This window comes from Stegodyphus dumicola, chromosome 12, assembly GCF_044657685.1.
Source record: "Stegodyphus dumicola isolate Sdum_Otavi_A_Nest chromosome 12, ASM4465768v1".
In the NCBI taxonomy this organism is placed as follows: domain Eukaryota; kingdom Metazoa; phylum Arthropoda; class Arachnida; order Araneae; family Eresidae; genus Stegodyphus; species Stegodyphus dumicola.
In genome coordinates, this window is record NC_140779.1 from 54,575,655 (window position 1) to 54,600,893 (window position 25,239).

Here is a 25,239-nt window from a genome sequence, read left to right on the forward strand (position 1 = left end):
TATTATCAGATGAAACGAAGCAACTTACATTGAAAGAAATGTTTAATAAAGTAAACAAATAAATATTAAGCTTTTTCTTTTTGTAAATTTTGATACCCTTTAGATCATAATTGTTCTTTATTTCATAAATTACGGTTTCATATTTTTAATTTTGTAATTTCTGCATGCCATCTTACCAGATTTAAACTGATAATCTATAATCCGGAATCGCCGAAGTCCCGACGAGTCCGGATTAACGATTTTTGACTGTATTTATGGTTGATCTTTACAATATGGTAACTGGTAGTTTGGCGACATTTTGGAGGCGATAAAAGTTACTACCTGGGACTTTGGTAATAATGTGAGCAGTACTCAGTTCCGATTACGCAATATTTTGTGTGAGGGAAATGAGAGATCATGGGATATGTCATGTGATATTAATGGAAGAATTACGGTTCTTTAATCGGAAAAGGGGGAAAATCGGGAAAAAATCTGGAAATTTTGTATTTGGCTTTATTCTGTGTTGTGTGAAACAGTGTTCGTGAATTTTTGGATCCCATGGCCGTAACTAAAGTGAATTCGAAATGGGTATTTATGTATGTATTAATTTAATATATGTGCTCATTTATATTTTAAGTAGTGTTTTTGAATTTAATTATATTTTAATTAAATGATAATTATTTTGTGAATTTTATGTTTGTAGGAATTTGGTATACCTTTAAGTTGAAGTAAACGTGCATGGAAATAATTTAAATATTTGATACTAAGTATTTGTAATGCTTGCGGTATGAATTCGTTGGTGACGTGTATAATGTAATAGATGATTTAGAGGTAAAAGTTTTTGGATATTTTATTTATTTTATATGTGGAAATGTTCATATTTGGAAAGGGTAAATACTTTTTCGCGATCAGGTAATTTTAAATATGTTCTTTTTACCGGGTTTAAAGATTGAGAAAATTGTCATGTATTTTCGTGAAATTTTTCTAATTTATGAGAAAAAAGCAGTGTACATGGATATAGTGAAGAGTGTGCGCAATGCCATTTTTGTGCAATTCTGGAATGTTTTTTTAAGTAAAAATAAGTCGGCGTGTACATGGTTTATGTGTATGTGTTATTTTGAAAAACGCGTAAGAAGTATGGTATTGTGCACTTTTTCCCAATTTTGCAGTGAATATTTGTCATGATTAAGCAGTTTTGTTAGATAAAATTTCTAGCATAAGTGTAATTAAGCTAGTAGATTGTTGGAAGAAGTGTTCAGTAGATAAAAAGAAAAGAAACATGTCTTTACTTCGTGAAGACAAAATGGCGGCGGGGAAAAAAAAATAGAGGGTTGCTGTAGGAGAGCTTGTCGCCAAATTTTCGCCAAAAAAACGTTAAGTTACCATAATGTAAAGATCAACCGTATTTATTTGTTTACTTTATTAAACATTTCTTTCAATGCAAGTTGTTTCGTTTCATGTGATAATACTTTCTCTTTATTTCTATTAAACAGACATAATTCCTTGTTTAGTTACACAGTTTCGCTGTTCAAGTCCTATAATTGCTGTGTTGAGAATACCGAATAATTTGTCAATCGAAATTTTTTCGTTTTCAATAACCTCTGGGTCACGTTTTTCACTATCGGAAGCGAATTATAATGATGAGGAACTTGATTTAAATCATATAAAAGATGGAGTACATCGAGATGAAATACTACATTTAGTAAGAAATTATAAGCCAAATAAAATAAAAGCATCTGCCCTGAAGATAAAGATAGTGCTGACAGATCAACTTCCAATTCATTGTGCGCCGCGGCGTGAAATTGATAAACAGATTTCGGATTTCGAAACATACTTTCGCTTTGTAGATCCTTTACATATTAGTAAATATATATCGGAAATTCTATTTGACATAATCGAAAGTTCAAGCTTACTTTTATAAAATTGCTCTAACAGTCTGCAAAACAACAAATTCGAAGATTAACGAACAACGCAATCTGCAACATTAACTGAATTAGATAATTTTAGCTTAGCTTGTACCGTCCGTTACACATTAAACGCGCATGCGCACAAGCATATTCCCAGCCGTAAAGGTCTTACGTGCACCTCGTAAATGCCTGTGCGCATGCGTGAACGTGACGCATGCGCAGAAAGTTTGTAGCTTTGAGGCCCGGATTATAGATCATTCCGGATTATGGGTGTCAAAATTAACGACTTTTGACTGTATAAATAATACTTATATAAATTAATCATTACAATCATAAATTATTAATACACTAATAATTTAAGATAATCATTAATGATTTTAGCTAAACAATAACAGGTTCTAAGAAATATATTATTTTTTCTTTATTATTATTATTATTAGTTTAAATATCTCTGGGCAACACTCAGCAAAAGGTGGCAACCACATAAACTACTAATCAATTTAATTTTTTATTATTCTACCAAACTAATTAAAAGCGAACAGATTTAAGTGAAACAGAAGAAAAATTAAAAAAGAAAGGATGATTTAAATTAGAAGGTAATACCATATCTTTACTTACATGCTTCGAAAATTTTTACCGACTATATTATTATTATATGGACTAAAAACTACAGCATACTTTTCTTTGCTCCATTCCATCATAGTCTATTTAAAGAGAAGAAAAATAATTACTGTTATTTGAAGCACAATAAATAATTTCATTTTGATTTTTTTAATGATACACATCATTAGCTATATGTATGATAACAATATTATCATTAAAATACTAGTAAGCATATGAATAAATGACATATTTTCTTAAACTTTACAAATTACATACAGACTTCCCAAAACTATAATTACTATATTTTTATATATAAACAAAATAAGAGCAAAAGTTTAATGTGAACATCTTGAATATACTCTGTAAATATTATGCTATTCATTTTTCAAAGCTAGAGATGAGAGAAATCAGCTGTTCTGCTATTCAGACTCTGGATCTTCTAACTGTCAGCTGGATGTGCTACGAGTTACAGCATGGCAGCACACAGTATGGAAGGTGATAATTTCTTATATTTTCTCCACTTAAAGCACAATAAGAAAAGAATAAGACTCAACTGGCCAAATCAGGATGATGATGAATTATCAACCACCACATTTTAGTTGCATACTGCTTTATAGCAAGAAATGTGGGAAATCAGCTATGTCCTTACTAAGTTTCGAACTCCAAATCTTCCTTCTGCCAGCTAAAAGAGCATGAAGTGGGAAAATGATAATTCTGAATAAAACTAGATAGGTATGCATCAGCATTTTAAAGGGGAAAAAAAGTTCATATTAAAATATTCGTATTTCTCCTAATAAATATCTTTTGGATAAAAAATTAAATTTTAATATCAAACACGGTAATATTATAGGTCATATAGTGGTTGCTAATTAATACTAAATTCTACATGCAGCCATCAAAAAATCCTTGTTGAGTGAAGCTCTGAAAGATTGAGCAGCCATATTTTAACCTGATTTAAAAAAATGAGATGGCAATAAAAAAAAAATGTTTCAGTACTCTATTACAGTATCACGGATAATGCAGCAGTAAAAATTAATTAAAACTCGAACTATCCACACCTCCACTAAAAAGTCACAAACTCACTGCCGTCTTTGGAAAGCTTTTGTGAGCTCACTGCCAACTAATTTTGGCTCTAGTGTAGAATTGGGTGCCCCTTCGATTGGCAACGAATTTTGTTGATGAAACCCCATTTCTGGTTACCATGATAGTTTTAACTTGGTTTTAGCTTCCTGAATTTTTTTAAGCGAAAATAGATTGATCTGTACATAGACAAAGTCAAGACAATGCCAAGTTTGTACAATTCTCTGATGTTTTTTTTAAGTGAAAATAGATCAATGTGTACATGAACACTGAGTTTGTGCAATTTTTAGACTTCTTATTTTAGTTAGGCCATCTCGAAATTGTGCTTTTCTGGTGCCGATCTTGTTGTCAAAAGAGAATCGAAAAAAAAGCAAGAAGTACCCTATTGTAAGCTTTAATCATAATTTTTTACAAATTTGCCACACTACTGTGCCAAAAGCAAAGGCCATTTCATGGCAGTGCACTAAGAAAGACAAAATACTGATATTAATAAACTTGGTTACTTTTCCAAGGAATATTTGTACATTTTTTTTCCCATTGCCTATGCTTGCAGCAGACTACTTACATACTATGACGACTACCTAGATATCTCGCCAAAACTGGCGATATTTGTAGGTAAAACTGGCAGCATGAAAGGTTAACTCTAACATCGGTTATAGAGGGTGCTAAAATAAAGAGTATTATCACAAACTAGTCCCGCACTTGCTATTACCACACCTTTTTTTGCTACATTTATTGCATTTACATCGCAGATTATTACGTTTAGGTTAAACATGTGAAACTTTTAGTGATTATTTTTTTCACAATGGATATCGACATTTTTCAACTTCCATCAAATGAAGAAAAAGCAATAGAATTTTTCAGAGAGGATGGAATTTTACCCAAAGAACACGTTTTTAAAAACAGCCATGTTATGAAGTTTTATAATGCAAGATTTGATTGGAGATGCAATGTCAAAAATTGTCAACAAAAGTTTGGTGTCTGAACTGGTATGTGGTTTGAAAACAGTCGTATTGAATTTTTAATAGCTTTAAGGTTTATTTACTTTTGGGCATATGAATAGTCATCCATTAAATGGTGCCCTTTATTTAATGGTGTCATTAAATGGTGAACAGCCTTATCGGATAAATCAATTGGATTTATCTGATAAGACTGTTATTGATTGGAATAATTATATGTGTGAAGTGTATGTGAAGGATTTGGAGGAAATATTAAAACTGGAAGGCACAGAACGATTCTCGAAAGCCTTTCTACGAGTTGAAAGAATAATCAAGGTCATATCTTGCCACAACAGTGGGTCTTTGGTGGAATTTGCCGGGAGACAAAAGAAACATTTTTAGTCAAGAGTTCCAGACCGGAAGGCAACAACATTAATGCATGAAATTCAAAATAATATTGCTGAAGGCTCAACAATATTGTCAGATTCGTGGCATGGATATCAAACAGAGGAGCTCATTGCTGCCAGTTTTGAACATTTTAAGGTGAATCATCAATATAATTTTGTTGACCCATCTACGCAGACTCATACTCAACACCTTGAAAGCATGTGGAATGGAGGAATGAGTGACAACGTGGGACAAGCCGCCATCATTGGATACCTATTTAGCTGAATTTATTTGGTGGAAAAAACAAGAAACGCCTTTTGATGCTATTTTAAAAGCTGTTTCCTGCCACTTTCCTCACCATTAACTTCAATGTTTTTCTTTTAACCAGTTTTAAGCAAGTTAATTTTAATTTCTTACATTCGTATTTAGTATATAGTTTATACATATATATGTTTATTTATAATATGTGTATATATATTCGGGATTTTTGGTTTTAAGTTTTTGTTTCTTTATAATTAGGGCTTTTAGGTTTAAAAAATTTATAAACATAAATTAAAAAACGGTAATGAAGATTTTTATCGGCAAATGTTGCCAAGGTAGTCGTCATAGTACGTAAGTACCCACAGCAGTCTGTTTTTACTAAACGAAAAATGAGGGAGTTGCACAAATGACGTTGCATACAATTTTATCACTGCACACTGGTTAACAATAAATAAAGTGAGTAGCTGTTTTAAATGAGATAACCAGTTTCTGCCCTGCATTCTAACATTCTGCCTGCAGTATTCACATCGCATATCCAGAGAATCTGATTGTTTAAGAAATATAATTTTATAGAATGCAAATCTTTACAGTCTTCATTGTTGGGCAAAACAATATATTACTGAAGAAATGCAATGCTTTTTTTTTATAAGCCAGCAAACTTCACATTTCCATTATGATCTATTTGAGAAAAACAAACATACTCAATGAAAAAGAAACATTAATCAGAAAAATAATGGCTAAATTTTAAAAGGGAAGCAGATGTGTGCTATCTGCATTTGTAGGTTGGCACATAAATACTTTTAGCAGCATCATGGGCCACATAACTGTTTTGGAAACTTACCACATTGCCTCATGAATACTTTTATGCAATTTTTTATGATGCCCAGATTGTACAATTATTTGAATTTCCTTTAGCAAAAACAGATTGCTGTGTTAGAGTAGATTGAAGGGTGCCCCTTGTATTATCGCAAAGTTCTTGTTTCGTATATTGCCAAGATGTTGCTTCATTTATCACCAGGCTGTTGTTTCGTTTATGGTAACCTGAATAGTTGAATGTTATAGAAACCCTATTATGATGTAATTGGGTGTGTGGTTGCGGTGAATTTTGAATGATGGGAAAGATTTGTAATGGCTTGTGGTTAGAAAATACATTGCTTGTTTTGTGGTTTACATGATAGAATGTCTGAATGTGGTAAAATTAATTTGAGTTTCTGTGTGATTTGGAAAAGGAAAAAAGAGAATTAATTGACTGGTATGTAAATGAAGGTTTACTTAATAGCTATTATAAATGTCCTGTTTGTAGGAAGGAAATGTATATGGCTGAATGTGGGAGGATACCAACACTACGGAGGATATTTTTTACTCTTATTTTTGTGAATTTATATGCCGACGCCGATTTACAGATTCTAGTTCAGATAATTTTAGGAAGTTTTTGGGGAACTACTCTGATATGCGCCCTCAAGTCGCCAAATTTCGCGCCAAATATTTTCGGCGAGAAACTTCACGCTGCCATATTACTATCTAAATTTTTTGTCTACATTTCGAACTTTTAGCCTAAAATGTCTCCAAAAACGCGGTTTTCGCACATGCAAAAACTACGTTTTCAACATACAATTTAGCTAAAAATCCAAAAACAAAAAATTTAGATAGCAAAAACGTAAAGTTTCTAACCAAAAATATTTGACAAGAATCCATGTACACAGCGACATGTTTTAACTTCAAAAAACATCTACGAGTGGCACAATGTAGGCAACGAACGAATCTACAAACTACGCACACCTCGCTTTAATAAATTAACATAACAACAATAAATTTCAAAGAATACCATGTACACAGCATCCTGTTTAAACTTTAAAAAAATTCTACGAATTACACAATTTAGGCAAGGAAGGAATCTACGATATACGCACTCCTCGCTTTAATAAAATAACATAACAACAATAAATTTCAAATAATACCATGTACACAGCATTCTGTTTCAACTAAAAAAACACCTACGAATTGCACAGTCTAGACACTAAACAACAAAATGAACTAAAATAATTTTCAAACAATTTAAAAAAACAACAATAATGACAGAAATTCATACTAAAGAACCAATGAACATAACATTCTACAAAATAAGAACAAGGATAAAATAAAATGCACTTACCATGAATTAATTCATTTTCGAATAGCAGAAATATAAATTTCATACCGCCTTTAACATGCCGCCACGTAATCACTATCGTATTTACATGACAGCCAGACACACTATCCAGAAAATTTATACTATGGTTCACAAAGAAATAAAATCACAAATCCCTCCTTCTATCATGCACTGCCATTAAAAATAATCTCCCAGACCCTCTTTCCACACTTCCAAATACCCGCTACCCCTCAACAGGATAGCCACAATGATATTTCCTTTTGCCGAACTTCAATTCAACAACTACCATTTTATCTTTCCCTCCCATCTTCTCAGACACAGAGGCGAATCAACGAGCTCCAGCGAAAGATTTTTCAACGTCAACAGGGCCAGCACAGAACACATATCGCCACATTTGGTAAAATTAGGGCGTATATTAGAGTTGTACCGTTTTTGAATGCTGTTAAGTAATTTTGTGTGCCACATACTGAAGACATAGAAATTTCTAAATAAGGTTAAGTAGATATTTGCTTTGTGTAGTGCTTAGATGCACAAGATGAATTTCCTTTTTTATGTTATTTTATTGTTTGATTTAAAATGTACTTTATTGAGATTATGCATTTTTTATTTGGCTCTACTGTAGAATTGGATGCTCTTTTGACTTTTTAAGTGAAAACAGATCGATGTGTACATGGACAAAGCCAAGGGAGTGTGCAATGCCAAGTTTGCACAATTATCTGATGTTTTTCCAAGTGAAAATAAGTCGATGTGTAAATGGATAAAGCCAGGGATTACAGATTTTATTTGGTATGAATAAAGCCAAGGGATTACAGATTTTATTTGGTATGATTACAGATTTTATTTGGTTAGTCAGTATGGATACCGAGTTTGTGCAATTCTCTGACTTGTTATTTTGGCTTTGTGTAGCGATGATGTATCCATGTGCCGCCAAAAGTTGCTAACGTTCGTCAAGAGGCACCCGTAAATATATTTTTACTGAATTGCTGTTTTCATTAAAATTCATAGGAGAGCAATTACATGGGGATAACACAAAAAACAAACAAAATACATGCGGAAGCACAGCAGTATAAAAAAATTACAGAGGGTTTTATTGAAAAAGACTATTGATTGGTATAACTACTTCCAAGAAATGTGTATGTTTTCTAAGGAAAAAGAAGAATGTAAACAAATAGAAAATATTACTGCTGAAATAAAAATAAAGATACCCAAACAAATATTTTCCTCCAAAGTCAGCACAGAATCTGCAAATGCTCTCCAAAGTTGCCAAAGAGTTTGCAACTTTGGTAGGGGTGCAGAAAACAAGACATTCAAAAAGTAGCAAAGTTTCTTCCTATTTCTTTAATTTACGAAACTTAATTTTTTTCCCTCTTTTAAAGCAAAGTAACATAAAAAAAAATTAAAAAAAAAAAAAAATTTGCAAGTCGAAGCATTGCTGTATGTGCTATAATTGAAGAAAATTTATATCACACAAGTCCAACTAAAATTTAGACCTCTAAGAAATATACCAGATTTAAATATAGTACAACAACCAGTCCATTGACAAAATTATCTTAAAACTCCTACCAATTAAAAATGATTGAATTTAATTATAAACTAGAGAATAATTATTAAGATATTTAAATTTGAAATTTTGTATAAAGTTTTCATTCGCCACTCTGATTAAAAATTATAGAATAGGCTACAATAAATTTAAATTTCATTTTTTTGAGAATACATTGATAAATTTAATGTCTTTATAAACTATTTGGAATATATGAAATAGTATTCATATATTACAGATAATTTAGAAAAAAAAAAAATCTTGCACCGAGTCTACACAAAGTAAAATAAAATCAAATAATTTTTTTATCAACAAAATGAAAAATTCTAATCTTATAAAAGTAAAGGCATAATAAGCAAAATCAGTGCTTATGGCTTTTGGAAATACTGTAATCATTCAACAGACTTACTTAAATATGTTTAATTCAACTCAACAAAACGCCTATTTAGTATGTCTGACGTTTTTAGACACTGTATATGAACAGTTTCATTCAAAATTTTTAATTTATCTATGTTAATTAGGCTCTAGTGGAAAAAATAAATAACTTAATTACTTGTATTATTTAATTTAATCAAATGTATACAGATAAATGATTGCTATATAACTCTACTGCCAATCATTTTCCTAAAAACATTGAATCTAATGAGATAAAAAATAAAATTTGCAGAAACTATTCCTGAAGAAATTAATTTTTAAAAATTTTAAAAACTTACTTCACCAAAATGAAGTGTAGCTACTAAAAGTATGATGAAACCAAAAAACAATAAAACAGCTGTATGCCTTTTCGAAAGGAAGTCATACGTTTTTCTCTGTATAAGCTTACACAATACAGTTCGAGACATAATTATTTTAAAATTAAATAATTTAAAAAATACTCGTCTAGATAATAAAAGTACTTCTAACACTCCCACGTTTAATCAAAATTATCATCACTAGAAATTATTTGATGTATTTAACATAATTTAATAAAATTATAAACAGAAATTTTCTAAAATTTATTAAAAACATAAATTGCTATTTATCATGAGAAAATGAGCAATATCGGCTTCGCAATCATGATTTAAATTGTATGTAAACAACAATGTTAGTGATAAGTTTAGAGGAACAAATACCGCTAAAAGTATTGTTCGTTTATAAGGCTCTAAACCTAGCATAATTCCAAATATTAAAAGACCGTTCCAAAATTCCCAGTTAAAAACTATGCATATATTTTGCTGTACTGCGAGCTAAATGTTTTTCTTAGATTTAAATAATGCTCTGTAAAATAATAATAATGGAAAAAACGTTCGGGCTCAATTCTGGCCGAACTTTTTTTCATTATAATTATTATTTTCCGTGCTATAAAAGTTTCCCTTTAGGATCGGTATCATTATTAATCATAATTAATATATTTATTTATTTTCGTTTTGGATTTCCCGAATTGCCTAATAATCGAGTAAGTTAAAGTGTAATTTTGCTTTAAGTGTTGGAGACAGCAACTTTTCCGGTTTACGTCATAGGATTTGTTTACAAACTTTTTGTTTTGAACTTTCATGTTGGCTAGCCAATGGGTGTTTGTGAGTAAGTGTCACATGTTTACGTGTAGTGTCAAAATTTTGAATCTCTTATTTTTCCTTCCCTATGTTGGAATATTATATAAATATTAATGGTAATATTTTCCAAACGCACTGTGAGGTGAAAACTTTTGTAACGTGTGCAAACTAGGAAACATAAATTAGCATTCCAAGTAAAGCTCAGATTCCGAAAAATTATCTGTGCTTTTACTAAAAAATTATGAATCTTAATTTAGAAACACAGCGTTTTTATTGCCTTTAAAAAAGAGAGAGAGAGCAAGAGAAACCTGCAAATAAAATATTCGATTTTTGATTTTCGCATTGAAAGAAAGGGTATTGTGTCATTAATTGAATACAAAATATGTTCAGCTCCTCTAACTTGAAAATTTCTTGTTAAAACACTTTTCAAAAGCTATATAATGCTTTTTTGTAAGAATTTAGTGTATCATTCCTTATGGTGCTATGTAACACAATGCAATAATCTTTAAGCAGTTTGATAGTTTAGCTGATGGTGATTCCTATAATGTAGTTCAGGGTTTCTTAAACTGTGGGTCACAACTCAACAGGGGGGTCGCGGGACCTGCAGCAGGGGATCGCCAAAAATTTTAGCAGTTTGATATTTCTTTTACGTATTATAACAATTTTACAATTACCAAATATTTTTACACAAGGTATCTGAAAATAGATAAAGATAAGACAATACAGTCAAAGAAAAAAAACAACGTTTCGACGCATTCTTTTTATAATATAAACGTTCATTTTCCTTGCTTTGCACATGATGCTGTCATTTCGTCTGTTACTTATTTAAAATTTTCACATTGTTCTATGTCTTAAATTTAGAAATTAAAGTTAATGACCTAAAACTGCAATAGTATATTGTAGTACAAGTGAAAAAAATTGACAGTTTTACTCATGCATGTGTTGAATTTGTGCAATACTTATGGGGACCCACAAAATTTTTGTAAACATTATGGGGTTCTGGGGGTTGCGAAAAAATCTCAGTGATAAAAGGGGGTCACGACTGGGAAAAGTTTAAGAAACCCTGATGTAGTTAATAAAATCTGTAATGATGCCATTCTCCATTTGCATTGTTCCCAAAGTTATAATTTGTAATAAAGAAATGAATTTTTCACAAGTACTGTAATTTCCTCATTGGGGCAAATATTCATCTCTCTAAAGAGAAAAAAATAGTGAATAAATAAAAAGAGATTTGATATTTTTAATGACTGATGTGAGTTTTAATTTGAAGCTAATTTCTGATAGGTAAGAAAAAGATGTTGATTAACATAGATTTTATTTGAACAGAAACATTTTCAGCAGTTCAGCAGTGTCTGTTTCTTCAGATGCACTTGAATTGAAAGCACTTTAGCTAAAATGAAAAGCTCATCTATCAATCTATCAATGTTACTTTTCTTACACTTAGTTTTGTTGTGTCCTCTGTTCTCAGAAATTTTTTTTTTTTTTTTTTTTTTTTTTTTTTTTTTTTTGGTAGATATGCTGAATTTATAATAAAGCCTACTGAATGAAAATATAAAAAGAATTTTAAGTTTATGAGGGTTTTTTTTTTTTTTTTTTTTTTTTTGTCATAAATTGTAAACAAGAAAATATTTTTGTATTATATACTTAAATCTTTTAGGACTTTTTAAGCCCAGTCTTTATTCATTTCTGTGTTATTCAAGCATATTTTAAAATTTATATTACATAATATATTTATAAGTATTATAAAAAAAAAGTGCAACTGTTGTATTGGGATAGATATCTATAATCTAGTGAGTATTTAACTAGCTTCACAAACAAACAAAAGATGATTTAAAATTCTCAACTGATATCTCGATTCTTTTAAAAATCGTGTTTGAGCATTTTATATATTGGGTAATTCCTAATTCTATCTAGGGTTTGGAGGGTCAATAGTATAGTAATTATAGCAAATAGAGCAAAAAAGATATATATTAGTACTTCTCTTACAGTGGCTTTGTTATAGCATTCTGTACAATGTATAATTATCAGATAGGAATAGTAATTCATTTCCCTACGCTTTCCCTATGATTAAAAGTTGAAATTTGCTTATGTAATACTCCCATTGTATAAGAATGAATATGTATGCAAAAATTATAAATCGGCTTTAAATACCATTAATTTTTTTTCCTCTCACTCAAAATTTTTGCAATAAAAAATGTCATATTTACAGAATGAAGAAGTTATTTTCTTATATATTTGACATTAAACTTAAAATATTATTTTTAAGCATTTCAGTTTTAGTAAATTATATAAACAACAAACAAAAAGTGCAAAATGCTATAGGTAATTGCAAGAAAGTTAAATATGTTACTGCTTCTATATTTGATACAGACTACATTATTTACAGATTTCTCATATAATAGATCATTCCACATTATTGCTCCCATTTTTTTCCTTCTTTTGTTTCCAACCAATTCCTATTTCATTTGCTTATAGTTTGTATTGATTTTTGAGATGATTTCACTTAATTAAGATGCAATAACACACCGAACAAATATTAATTTAGAAGTCAAACAACAAAAATCAGCATTATATTTTCAAATTTTCACAGGATTAGTTTCGATGGTTTTACCGAACCATCAGCCTCAGCTGGGATAGCGCAAATGAAAAAAAAAAAAAAAAGGATTTTTTTTGTCCTACTAGTGGTGTGAAATGTAACTAGTCCTATGTGTCCTAAATTAGTTTCGATGGTTTTACCGAACCATCAGCCTCAACTGCGATAGCACAAATGAAAAAAAAAATTGATTTTTTTGTCCTACTAGTCCTGTGAAATCTAACTAGTCCTGTGAAAATTTGAAAATATAACGCTGATTTCTGTTGTTTGACTTCTAAATTAATGATTTCACTTGTTAGATTTTTGGCTATCATCTGTTTTTCAACTGCTTAAATATTTGATTGCAGGTAAGTGTATAGTTCAGGTCAGTCCACATACTGAACACTGCTATAACACTATTCACTGCTTATAAGGCCTGCTAGTTTGAAAATATTATTTCAGCCCTCACTCCTCCCCCTGGTTATCTCTTTCTCATCATCCTTTCTAATTTTTTTTAGAATGTTAAATTTCTTTGATAATAATTTACACTTGTTTTTTTAGTTAAACATGCATATTATTGCATGTAGTTTGAAGAGTATTCGTGTAATATCTAAAACTGTGATACACTGAGGTGCATTGTAGCCATGAAATACTAGATTAAAACAATTTGATACTAATCTCTGAAAATGCTGGTACTGTCCACTGACATTTACCCCGTAAGTAGTTGCATAGCACAAAAGTTTTCTAGCAACCTTTTATGTTTAAATTTTCTTACTTTGTTTGTTCATTGAACTAGGAATATGATTAAAAGTTGAAATTTTTCCTTTCGATCTTATTTTCGATTATATATATATATATATATATTTTTTGTATGTCAAGATTCTATCATATAAACCATATAAAAATTCAAGTATTATTTCTACTCTAATTCCCTTTAAAAATTTTTCAACCAGCACTAATAATTTGATGATTAGGAATTGTTGCAAGATTTTTAATGATATGCAGGTGACAGTTTTTCCCAGTTATGTGAAAATAACTTTTTTTTAGATTGTTGGACTAAATTTGGTTGTTATTTTAATCATTTCACTTTCCTGCCATTTTATTATATGTTTTAATGTAAAAATAGTGATTTAGTGGCACCATCTATGGAATAAATAACTGACTAAAAGTGGCAGATTGCATGCTGCATGATTATCAGAACTTCTCTTAACTTTTTAATCAGGTGGAGTTTAATTAAAGAATTTACCCAAAAAATACAATATCTGCATGAATTAAAATGTATTAAATTTCTTGCATTGAAAGCAAATCTGATGTAATTAATACATACATGTATGTTTTATCATAAATTCTGTAATCCTAAGGCATCCTGAACTTAATGAAAATAACAGAAACAATGATTATTTTTTTATTCTATGGTATAAAAGCATTGAAGTTCCTTGAGACTAACTGAAATTGAAGTGATCTAAACTCTAACACTTTATACTAGGCACCTACATATGATTAAATGTAGAATTTAGTTTCCAGTGTGTACAGTTCTGCATCTTTATTCTGAAATATAGCTGAAATGATATGTCTTATGGAAAAATCTGAATACTATTTATTTTACAACTGAAGTTGGTTATAAAATTACCTTCTTAAGCTTGCTGTAAATAGATGAGTAAAACGTTATGGCCACTACTATAAAGCCTAAAGGAAATATATATATATATGTAAGATAAAAAATATGTAAATCAAAATTATAATTTTAACTAACAGTAAAACATTAATTATCTCTCTCTGTTTTAAAAATCGTAATAATTTTTCTGGATTGTGTCACTTCTAGATCATTCTATGGCCCGTGCATCTCTATTGACGCAATAATTGGGAACCATAGCTTTCCTCTTCCCGTGCTTCCATATTGCACAACTACGCACTTCAGCTTCGCTCTCTACCCTGCTAGGATGTGATTTCGCTGTCTTGCTTACTATCGCTATGATATCAAAAATGTAAATGTTCATAGTGCCAAGTGAATTGTGGCCACAAACGTCAACTGGAAAATAAAAATGGAATTAAAACCGCCTCGACTGCCAAGTTCTTCGGATATTATCAAGCCAACATATTAGCTTAGACACAATTAGAATTCTCCCTCTTCAATATGGATCTACGTACGCATCAACACTATTCCGGCTTTTCCTTTGCTATTGTTATTACATAGTACAGTCAAAAGTCGTTAATTCAGACACCCATAATCCGGACCTCAAAGCTAAAAACTTTCTGCGCATGCGCCGCGTTGACACATGCTCATAGGCGTTTACGCGTGCGCGTAAGATCTTTACGACTGCGCATATGCGTGTGCGCAAGTGCAGAATGCGTTTTCGCGTGCGCCTTTTATGTATAACGGACGGTATAAGCTAAAATTATCTAATTATCCATTTCAGTTAATGTTGATAATTGCGTTGTTCCTTAATCTTCGAATTGGATCCGGTTTATTATTTTTTGCAGACTGTAAGAGCAATTTTATAAAAGTAAACTTGAACTTTCGATTATGTCAAATAGAATTTCCGATGCTGGAGCTCCCAAAGGATCTACAAAACGAAAGTATGTTTCGATGTCCATCAAACAAAAAGTGGAATAGCTGCAAAAAATGGATAAAGACATGAAGAAGGTGACAGAGAGGTTAGTGAAAACGAAAAAATTTCAATTGACAAGTTAGTCGGTATTCTCGACACAGCAATTACGGGACTTGAACAGCGGAACTTTGTAACTAAACAAGGAATTATGTCTGTTTATAGAATTAAAGAGAAAGTATTATCACATAAAACAAAGCAACTTAAACAATTTATATTGAAAGAAATGCTTAATAAAGTAAACAAATAAATATTAAGCTTTTTTTTTTTTTGTAAATTTTGATACCCTTTAGATCATAATTGTTCTTTATTTCATAAATTACGGTTTCATATTTTTAATTTTAGAATTTCTGCATGTCATCTTACGAGATTTAAACTGATGATCTATAATTCGAAAAAATCGATAATCTGGAATCGCCGAAGTCCCGACGAGTCCGGATTAACGACTTTTGACTGTATATATATATTTGCTTACAGTGCTAGTTTTTATGACTAAGTTGCATATTTGGGAATGTGCCTCTCCACAGAAATAAATGGAAAAAAAATATTAAGCATAAATAAATATAATTTTCATATTCGGTCTAAGGATAAAACTTCTGAAAGATTGAACTATGTAAGTTCCTTTCATTTTTCTAATATTAAATAAGTTTGCACATGGCTATAAGAGTAAACATGTTTTAGAACTTACTAAAAAGTGTACCGTAATGTACGATTAAATATTTTAAGCTTTTGAATGAAATTTTAAATATTCGAACTTTAAAAAAAAATAAATTAATTAAAAAACTACCAAGGATCAAGCTTATTTCCATCTCTTTGTTTACCAATGGGTGTGAGTGAACAGAAAGTACTTTTGTGCAAACAGGAAAGTGCTTCACGAACATTCGCCTACGTTGGAATATCGAATAAAATGCACTTTACTTTTTTTCGCTCTCTATTAATATGCTAAACTTCAGAAAAATAAAATAATTTATTGAGCCTGGATTGTTGTGGTTAACATTGTGGGGTTTGTTATTGTGGAATCTGGCAGTTCAGTTTCTCACATGCTGCGCTGTCCGTGTTGCTTCAAGCGTGAAATGTTACGAAAGTGATTTCCTCGAATAAAAGAGCTTTCCAGGAGGTTCATTCTTTTATTATTACTGACGTCCTTGGCGAATTACGAGCGTCACCTGCAACGCGCGTTCCTATTCTATTCCTGCGCCTTGGAAATGACAGCGCCTGTCTTGCCGCAAACCTTTACACGACAGTTCAGTGGAATATTTTGCAAGCTTATCTTCTATTGAGCTAAAGAACTAATAAAAATTGAACGGAGTGAATCTGATTGAATCAGTGAAAAGGAATACTTCCAGTTTGTCGGATTGGAGTTAGGGGCTTTCTCGTAAGACAATTTTTAAAATTTTATTTATTTATTTAATTGAAATAATAAGATTAAAACTATTGTTAGTCTGCTGGGTTTATTTTTATAAGAAAAAGTAAATTTAGACAACATGAAACAGCTTTTAACCATTCGAAAGCCGGTATTTTGATTTCGCTTCTCTTCACACATTTAATTGCAATCTTTAACTTCTATGGTGGAATTTTTAAACTCTTATTTTTATGAACAATTAAATAATTAAAGCTCTCTCTCTCTCTGTATGTATATATATCTAATATTTTGTATTTCTTTTGGAGCTTGAATAAGTATGTTAAGTCTGTTTCTTATTTTTTAAAAGTTATTTCTTCATTTTTAATAATTTCCGTAAATCCTGTTGTTATTAATTCATTGCAAATTTGACGAATCAAGCCTGTGCTGAGTAAAATTTAGGAAGTACAGTTTCCTGATGAAAAGGAATCTAGAGCAGGGCTCCATTAAAAGAGTTAGTCTTTAGCATTTCTTTCAAGCCGCCTGCCCAAAGTTTTATTTCTTCACTTTAATGAGATACAAATGGAATTACGAGGAGTGATTTAAGGGTAATTTAAAATCCAGAAACTTAGGGCCATAATCACGGTTTGTTGTCAAGAGAAAAAATATATTTGAGAAATCCTGGTTTAGAGCAAATACTTCTAACCATAGGCCAAAAACGCTTTTTTGATATTTATGCAGCAGGTCCGTCGCAAGGGGGGGGGTCTTGTGTTACAGTCTTTTGCTGTGCCTTTATTTTTTGCCTGGACGCTATGGAATGGCGGGATTAAAAAAAAAGAAAGAAAAAAAAAAAAAAAAAAAAAAAGAACCTTTCCTTGGTAATTTTTTTTTCCTTGGTAGTTTTATTTCTTCACTTTAATGAGGTACAAATGGAATTACGAGGAGTGGTGTAAGGGTAATTTAAAATCCAGAAACTTAGGGCCATAATCACGGTTTGTTGTCAAGAGAAAAAATATATTTGAGAAATCCTGGTTTAGAGCAAATACTTCTAACCATGGGCCAAAAACGCTTTTTTGATATTTATGCAGCAGGTCCGTCGCAAGGGGGTGTGTGGGGGTCTTGTGTGACAGTCTTTTGCTGTGCCTTTATTTTTTGCCTGGACGCTATGGAATGACGGGATTAAAAAAAAAAAAAAAAAAACTTTCCTTGGTAATTTTTTTTTTAAATACTAATTTAAAATAGCATTTTATGCGCTTAATTTCATATTTATTTATTACCCCTCCCTGGTAGGAATTAAAAATACGTAATTTAAAATAGCACTGAATTTCGTATTTTTTACTTTAAATAAGCTACAGATTGAACGCGACGTGATAAATAAATAAGAACGAAACGGTGAACGCGGGGGGGGGGGCACGACGGCTCTGCATACAGATCAACCAAGGAAATATAAAATATACACTTAAATTTTAACGAATATGAAGCCCAAAAAAGGCTTTGAAAACTAATCAAGCATTATTTATTTATGGCTTTGCATATATTTTTATTTTTATCGCATATAGGATGGAAAGAGACAATGTCGTTGCACAAATGGCCGGATTAAGTAATCAAAAAGGACAGATAAAGCCCTTGGAAGGCTTTTGCCCACCCCTGATCTAGACCTTAAGGAAAAAGATCAAAATGTTTTGTTTACCACATGTATTTTAAGTTCGTAGCATAGCATAGAAAGAACTATATTTTTATATAAATTTTATTCAAATAGGGTAGGATCCACTGACTTAACTTCCATAAACTTTAGAGGGGAGGAAAAAAGAAAAGAAAAAGATTATATTAGTTGGATTTAGAGTCCTTTGTTTTAAAAGCTATATTATTTATTGACAACTAGGGGCAAGAGGGGTTTTAAACTGATTAAAGGTAATGAAATTTTACATAAGCTATAACTTTAATTCAGAGCAGTATCGTTATCGGTACTTGACAACTAATTTTGTCATAAGGTATACTTTTTAGGGATGTCTGTAATTTAAGTCACGAGCCGTTGTGGCACGATAAGGCGGCAAAATGTTTAGAATTTGGAATAGCACCAAACAACAGATTATTGAGCATCACTGATTGCACTAGCTGGCGAAAAACTCTGGCGTCAGCTCTGACCATGAGAAATTCATTTCGAGGTAACATAATTTTAGAATAATATTGAGAGGCGTTACTTAACAAAATATCCAGAAAGAGCATCTCAGAAGTATTAAAAATGCATATGAAATGGCTGAAAAATATCCATGATTTTGTCTTGGATGGAGCCTGTTGGTTATCCCAACTCAGTTACGGTGTGTTCCGTAAACTGGCTTAAGAAATACTAATATAAAAAACTTACACAGGAAATTGTTTTGCGACCTCTTACAACAATGAAACTAAACTAACCATAAGAAAATATCTGTAACGTACATAGTGCTGTGAATTGATTATTTAATTACTAAATACTGACATATTGGTTAGTTTTTTCTTAAGCAGTCATCACCAGTAAAGGAGTATGACCTTTTAGAATTAGTTGGATTTAGAATCCTTTGTTTTAAAAGCTATATTATTTATTGACGACTCCAGTCTTTTTTGCAGAATAATTTCAACTATGCTATGATATGAAGAGAATGCGAAACTCTTAATTATTTCTATAATGTCTTGTAAAGGTTAAATCCAATTAGCTAGCTTGTAGAGCTATTAGCAGGAGAAAGACTGGAAGCAGGAGAGATGAAAATTGAGCAACGCCTTCGCCGGGACCCAAACCACGGACCTCTAGAATACGCGCCGAGTGTGCTGACCCCCCTACATTACGAAGGCATGTTAAGAAGGCGGGAGACCTTATAAGCTAATTTCACTTGCATAACTTTTCGTATTCCAATGAATTATCATCTTCACAACTGCACAGAAGTCTGATTAAACTGACAAGAAGTAAAATATAAAATGAGTAGTCTAATAAACAAATATGTGTTTTTTTAGACGACTCTTCGTAGTTCACAGCTTAAAATTAACAAACAGTAGTCATCGTTTCTTGAGAGATTTCAAGAACTTAAATATTTAAAACAACAAAACACACAATCTAATTTTCCTTGTAAATAAATCGGTTCCATCTAATACGGATTGTAACCCTACATTCTGACAGACGAGACATTCACTCAACAATCCACTGGTCGGGTAGATGAGCAGCTCTGCTGTTGAGGCAAATAAGCTATACTGGAAGGTCACTACAGTATTCTCTCTCTAAATTGCCAATTCGCTCGTTATTTAAATTCAAACTAATTTGCATTCTGGTGGAGACTGATGGAAGGGATGCAAGATACAGAAAAGAATTAACACAAAAGGAGGGTAATGCTTTTATGCCGGTAATCGCATCATGTGATATCTTATTAGTCTGAAAGTAAGATCTATATGAACTTTTCTTGAAGAAACTGTCTAATAAATACAGAAGGATAAGGTCTTGGGTCAGAATTTTGCTATTGTACAGATGCAGCAGAAGTTTCATGTTTCGTGTAAAAAGATATTTCTGCCTTTTCGTAGATTAAAATATAAGAATACTATGGTATAGATTCGCCGTATTACGTCTCTCGACGTTTATTCTATGGAGAATGTGGAGGATATGTTAAAGAGAACTGTTGCTGTCCTGATTCGTATTCTATGGAGAATGTGGAGTATACGTTAAAGAGAACTGTTGCTGTCCTGATTCGTCTTCTGAATCTTAGTTTTACCAAAGTAATAATTTTGTACATTAATTTTCGTTCTAGAAATAATTTTGTACGCATTCTAGGGTAGAATGATTATAAGAATAATTGATATTTAATTGAGAATAAAATTTGTAAGCTGCTGTCTGATTGTACGGTAGCTAAGTTGTACAAAACGAAATCAGTTTTATATATTCACTTTATTGCTTGAGCAGTATATTTAACGAAAGGGAAAAAACAAATAATTTAGTATTGCAAAGCAATCAAAGGTTGTGGTTACCTCTTACGTACTTTGCCGTTGTCGACTACGCAAACAAAAGCAAGCCACTAAAGCCATAAATTACCATCGTGGAAATCTTTCTGGGGACTTGTTTGCTTGTACTAATGCAATACGCGAGAAAAACCACCAAAATACGATGTAGCCGGTCCTTTGTATCATCGCGAAACCAACTTTCTGTTGTTATTTAGTGGCTTTATGCGGCTTAGGCACTGCCAGCATCATAATGTTGACCATGTTCAACCACTGTTAAACTAAAAGAAAAGGAAGGAAAGATATTTATATAGGATTATTTACTTATTTAAATTAAAGACAGCGCTTGTAATAAAATGTACTATTTAATATATTAACACAATAATATAATTGCTGTTATTCATATTTTAATCTTTATCACTGTAGTGTAATTCCTCTTTGTCCTTTTGTCTGAGGTTGTGTTACGCCTAGAGCCATTCAGACAACCAACTGTGAATGAGTTTGACTGACGCGGTTAATTAATTATACGGTGTTATTGCATTAATTATTATTGCCACACATTATTATTGCTCTGTTATTTTCTCAGATTTGGCAAAAAATTTAAAAATTTTAATGTATACTCGTAACATTTGTATTTGTAATAAACATATTCGTAAATTTGCGGTTGCTTGTTTTCATTTTATTATTTTAATTTTTGATCTAGATTTAAAATTTTGAACTACCCTTGCCTTTTTTTTTTTTTTTTTGTTTTGTTTGTTATTGTGTGTGTGTGCTTTTTCATGAATTAAGCGGTGGGTATTAGCCATCATATTGTTAACATCGACTGAAATTTTCATTTAGTTAAAATTGTTCAGCAAGCTAGTTTATTAAACTTCGTGTGCCTCCCAACCGGTATAGTGGTTAGCGTCGCTGTCTGCTGTGCCGAAAGGTCTCGAGAAGGCATGGATTTTTGTAAATGTATTGTGTCCGTGCGGCATGGGGGCACGGACACGATACATTTACAAACATATGCGGCGAGCTGAAAGTCCTCTCGAGAGGCTGGTGGTAAAGGTGGGAGATCTTCGGATCCGTCCCGCCGGGGTGCTCTCATTCAAAATTGGGGACGGAACTGAGCTAAATCGCAATGTCACCTGTAAAGTGCTCAAGGCAGTTGCCAACGGCAGGCGTATCTTGCGCTCCTTGCCACGAGGAATTTCGTCGGCTTGGGCTGACTGTAAGTCAGACAAGTAAGCATTAGTCAACAGCAACAACAACAATAAATCTTCGTTGGAACTTTAAAGGCGCTAAAGATTGGTTTGACCTGGGTTTGATTCCAGGTGAACGGGCTGGCTGCATGAGTGTTTTTGTGGTTTTCCCCATGTGTAATGTGGATACAAGTTTTTTTCCTTTAGAAATTTTTCCACGAAAGCATTCCTGTCCTTAGGCAGATGCTAAGGACAGGAATGCTTTCGCGGTTGCCCACAGATGGCAAGTATGCCACATATGTTCTTAGGCATATGTCCTTAAGCCTGTCCTTAGAAAGATATGCCTCATGTGCTTTGCCGTAATCAAATAAAACCAAACATAACCACAATTACATTTCTGTTGGATATGTATTGCATTCTATATCTGAAAACGTCTTGCGGCTTTCTTTCACTACCCGCGTTCTATGACCTAAGTTCATTGACTCATTGAATCCATACTTCTTTTCCATGCGTTATCACATTCAAATCTGACTGCTTTTTATTTGTTGGTTAAAGTAACCACTTTCCTTTTCTTTTCCCTATTTTCTATCATAAACACCATGTTTTATCGTAGGCATGATTACACCTTCAACACACAAATGTATACAAATTAAAGAAAGCAATCATGTTGTTTTGTGATACAAGCAGTGTCTTATTTTCAGGAGTAATTGTGCGTGAACTGAATCTTGTTACGAACTCGAAGAAGGTATGTCTCATAATAAACTAATTTTAAACACTTAATTCAAAGAATTGTGATGCAAATACGTCATAAACAGTGACTTACTGCAAGCGATCTTTAAAATCGTATTTTCTTTTAGGTTAGATTAAATTATGTTATTTGAATATGGTAAACACATGGTGGCTATCTGCCTAAGAAGAGGCACACTTTCATGCAGAATTTTCTAAGAATAATTGGCTGGTATTCACGTTTCACTTGGGGCAAACCGAAGAAAGCAACCAAATAAATAAATAAATAACAATCAGCCCGTTTGCATGAATTCAAACCCAAGTAGAATTACCAATATTCAGCGGTCTTGACCACTCGGCCTCTGGATGGGCCCCATTTTTTTAAAATTCTGTCATCAAAATTTAGCTCTCGGCAAATATTTCCAAAATAAGGTCTGTAAACCTTGCACTTAGTAGCAGATGCTTAAAAGTTTTCTCAAAATATTAATTTGTATCAAGAGCTGAAAACTAGAACGTTAGAGACATTCGTAATTTTTAAATTGTGAAGTTTTCAAATATATGTCTAATTTTGATGTTATACAAAAGTAATGATTCTTCAGTGAGAAGCCGTTGGATTGCTGTTGGTAGATGTTATCATTAATATATTTCTAGAGAAGATTTTATGTTATTCGGTTATTTTATTTTGTAATGGCCTAAGGGATTATTATGTTTCACATTCAAAGTGATTTTCTGCGGAAGCTTGATGCATTTGTAACGACTTTTGAATTAGCGTTACCTTTTGAGATATATCAGCACTAATATAAATGTCTAAAAGTATGAATGGAATTTTATATTCATTAGTTGTTTCATAGACATTGAAAGCTTCTTCTCTTTTCTGTGTTTGACGTTTCTAGGACAATCTACATTTGGCATAGCTTGAATCAGAGGTCAACAACTGGAGCGCATATGCTTTTTTCCCTCTGTCTACTCTCTCTCTCTTTTTTTCTCCCAGTTTTATTTTTTAACCAGAATAATGCACTAAGCGGCAAAAATGCTGAAAATGAGTCATTGACTGGCACGGGTGATGCTCAAGAAGCACTGAAGCATGCTAAAAAATGGTCAAGATTTAATGTGCTTCCTTCCGCCAGTGTGTTCTCTTCATGACGAATTTGTATGTTGTGAAGTCACGTATAACGGTAATCTTTCATTCAATGTAAAGTGTAAAATAAATACCTTGTCTGCCACGTACTGGCGAAGCTGGTCGTTTTAGTATATTTGCTGGAACAATACCGTCATCAGTCTGCTTTTCTATCAGCTGGGAAAAATTGGTATCTAGTTAACGAAAAGTCTCAGTTACGAACTTTTGATAGTTTGGTTCCTTATTTCGCCAAGATTTTGCATTGTGAGGTTTCCAGCATATCAGGTTTGATGTTTTTCATTCTTTCTATACTTTGACTGTTTTGTTCACATTACTTTGTTTTTGTAAATCGCAAAGTATATGTTGGTGATAAATTATAGTTGTTTTTGTGATTACACCGCGCCCTTTTTTTTTTTTTTTTTTTTTTTTTTTTTTTTTTTTTTTTTTTGAAAGGAGGATATATATTGGAAATTTTATCAATTCTAACTTGTTTTTGTAGTTTGAATGACTGGGCTATCAGATGAAGAGTGTAATAAGTATATTAACCGTGCGTCTGCGTGCTTGCATATGCGTGTTAAGAAGTGAAGTGGTGTTATTATAAATAATGAACGATTTATTGAATTTCAAAGCAATGTATTCTTTAAATGTTACACATACCACAATAACTGATATTGAAAAGCTCACTTAATGTTCCTCATACATCTTAAATATTCTGTATATATCTCTGTAGTCACACGATTCAGTTTCAATTGGTACTGGACTTCAGTCCACACCATTTGCAGCATAAATTCAAGTCTTCTAATCAGACGCCATGTGACTACTTTCTGTGGGGTTACCTTAAGAACTGTTTCGTACATCTCTCCATTTCCATCAGCACTAGTAAAGCTCAAGGAATATATCTGTGCTGTTATGATGACATTTAACAGAGCAATGCTAAGAAGTTATGGATCGAACTCGATTACACTGACTGATCCGGATTCGAATTCGGCGAGCGGATTGGCTGCATGGGCATTTTCGTTGTTTTTACTGTGTGTAATGTGACTATGCTATTACTTTTCAAGACCCTAATCCGTCCTGTCCTGACTTACGTTTCGGAGACCTGGACTATGAACGTGAAGAAGGAAGGGATTGTGGGCACTTTTTGAACGCAAGGTCTTGACAAATGTTTTCGGAGGACTTCAGGAAAATAGTATCTGGCGTAGAAGACTCCACACCGAATTATGCCGAATATTCAAAGAGCCAGATGTTAATTACATCAAAATAAGGCTGAAGATGTTATCCGTATGAACGATAGTAACATACTAAAAAAAAATATTTTCGGCTAGTCCAAGTAACACAAGAAGGAGAAGATATAGACGTCGATCC

General features: G+C 32.1%; 2 protein-coding genes across 4 annotated transcripts in view; one reads left to right on the forward strand and one right to left on the reverse strand.

Moving 5' to 3' along the window:
* Positions 1 to 9,911, reverse strand: part of Gnptab (N-acetylglucosamine-1-phosphate transferase subunits alpha and beta) — a 116,284-nt gene extending 106,373 nt beyond the window's left edge. For both annotated transcript variants that reach the window (XM_085827727.1, XM_085827726.1), the window contains exons 1-2: positions 9,558 to 9,911; positions 2,505 to 2,590 (exon numbers count right to left, since the gene is read on the reverse strand). In XM_085827727.1, the coding sequence (XP_085683853.1) occupies positions 2,505 to 2,590; positions 9,558 to 9,686 (215 nt within the window). In that variant the 5' untranslated portion in view covers positions 9,687 to 9,911. The remainder of the gene's footprint in view (positions 1 to 2,504; positions 2,591 to 9,557) is intronic.
* A 469-nt stretch (positions 9,912 to 10,380) lies between these two features.
* The window catches only part of Liprin-beta (liprin-beta 1), a 165,290-nt gene continuing 150,431 nt past the window's right edge, over positions 10,381 to 25,239 (forward strand). Inside the window, exon 1 of one of the 2 annotated variants that reach the window (XM_085827729.1) lies at positions 10,381 to 10,404. The gene's annotated coding sequence lies outside the window, so the exon portion shown is untranslated. Of the gene's footprint in view, positions 10,405 to 16,723; positions 16,930 to 25,239 lie in introns of those variants that run through there. The other variant, XM_035353097.2, reaches the window with a different exon arrangement.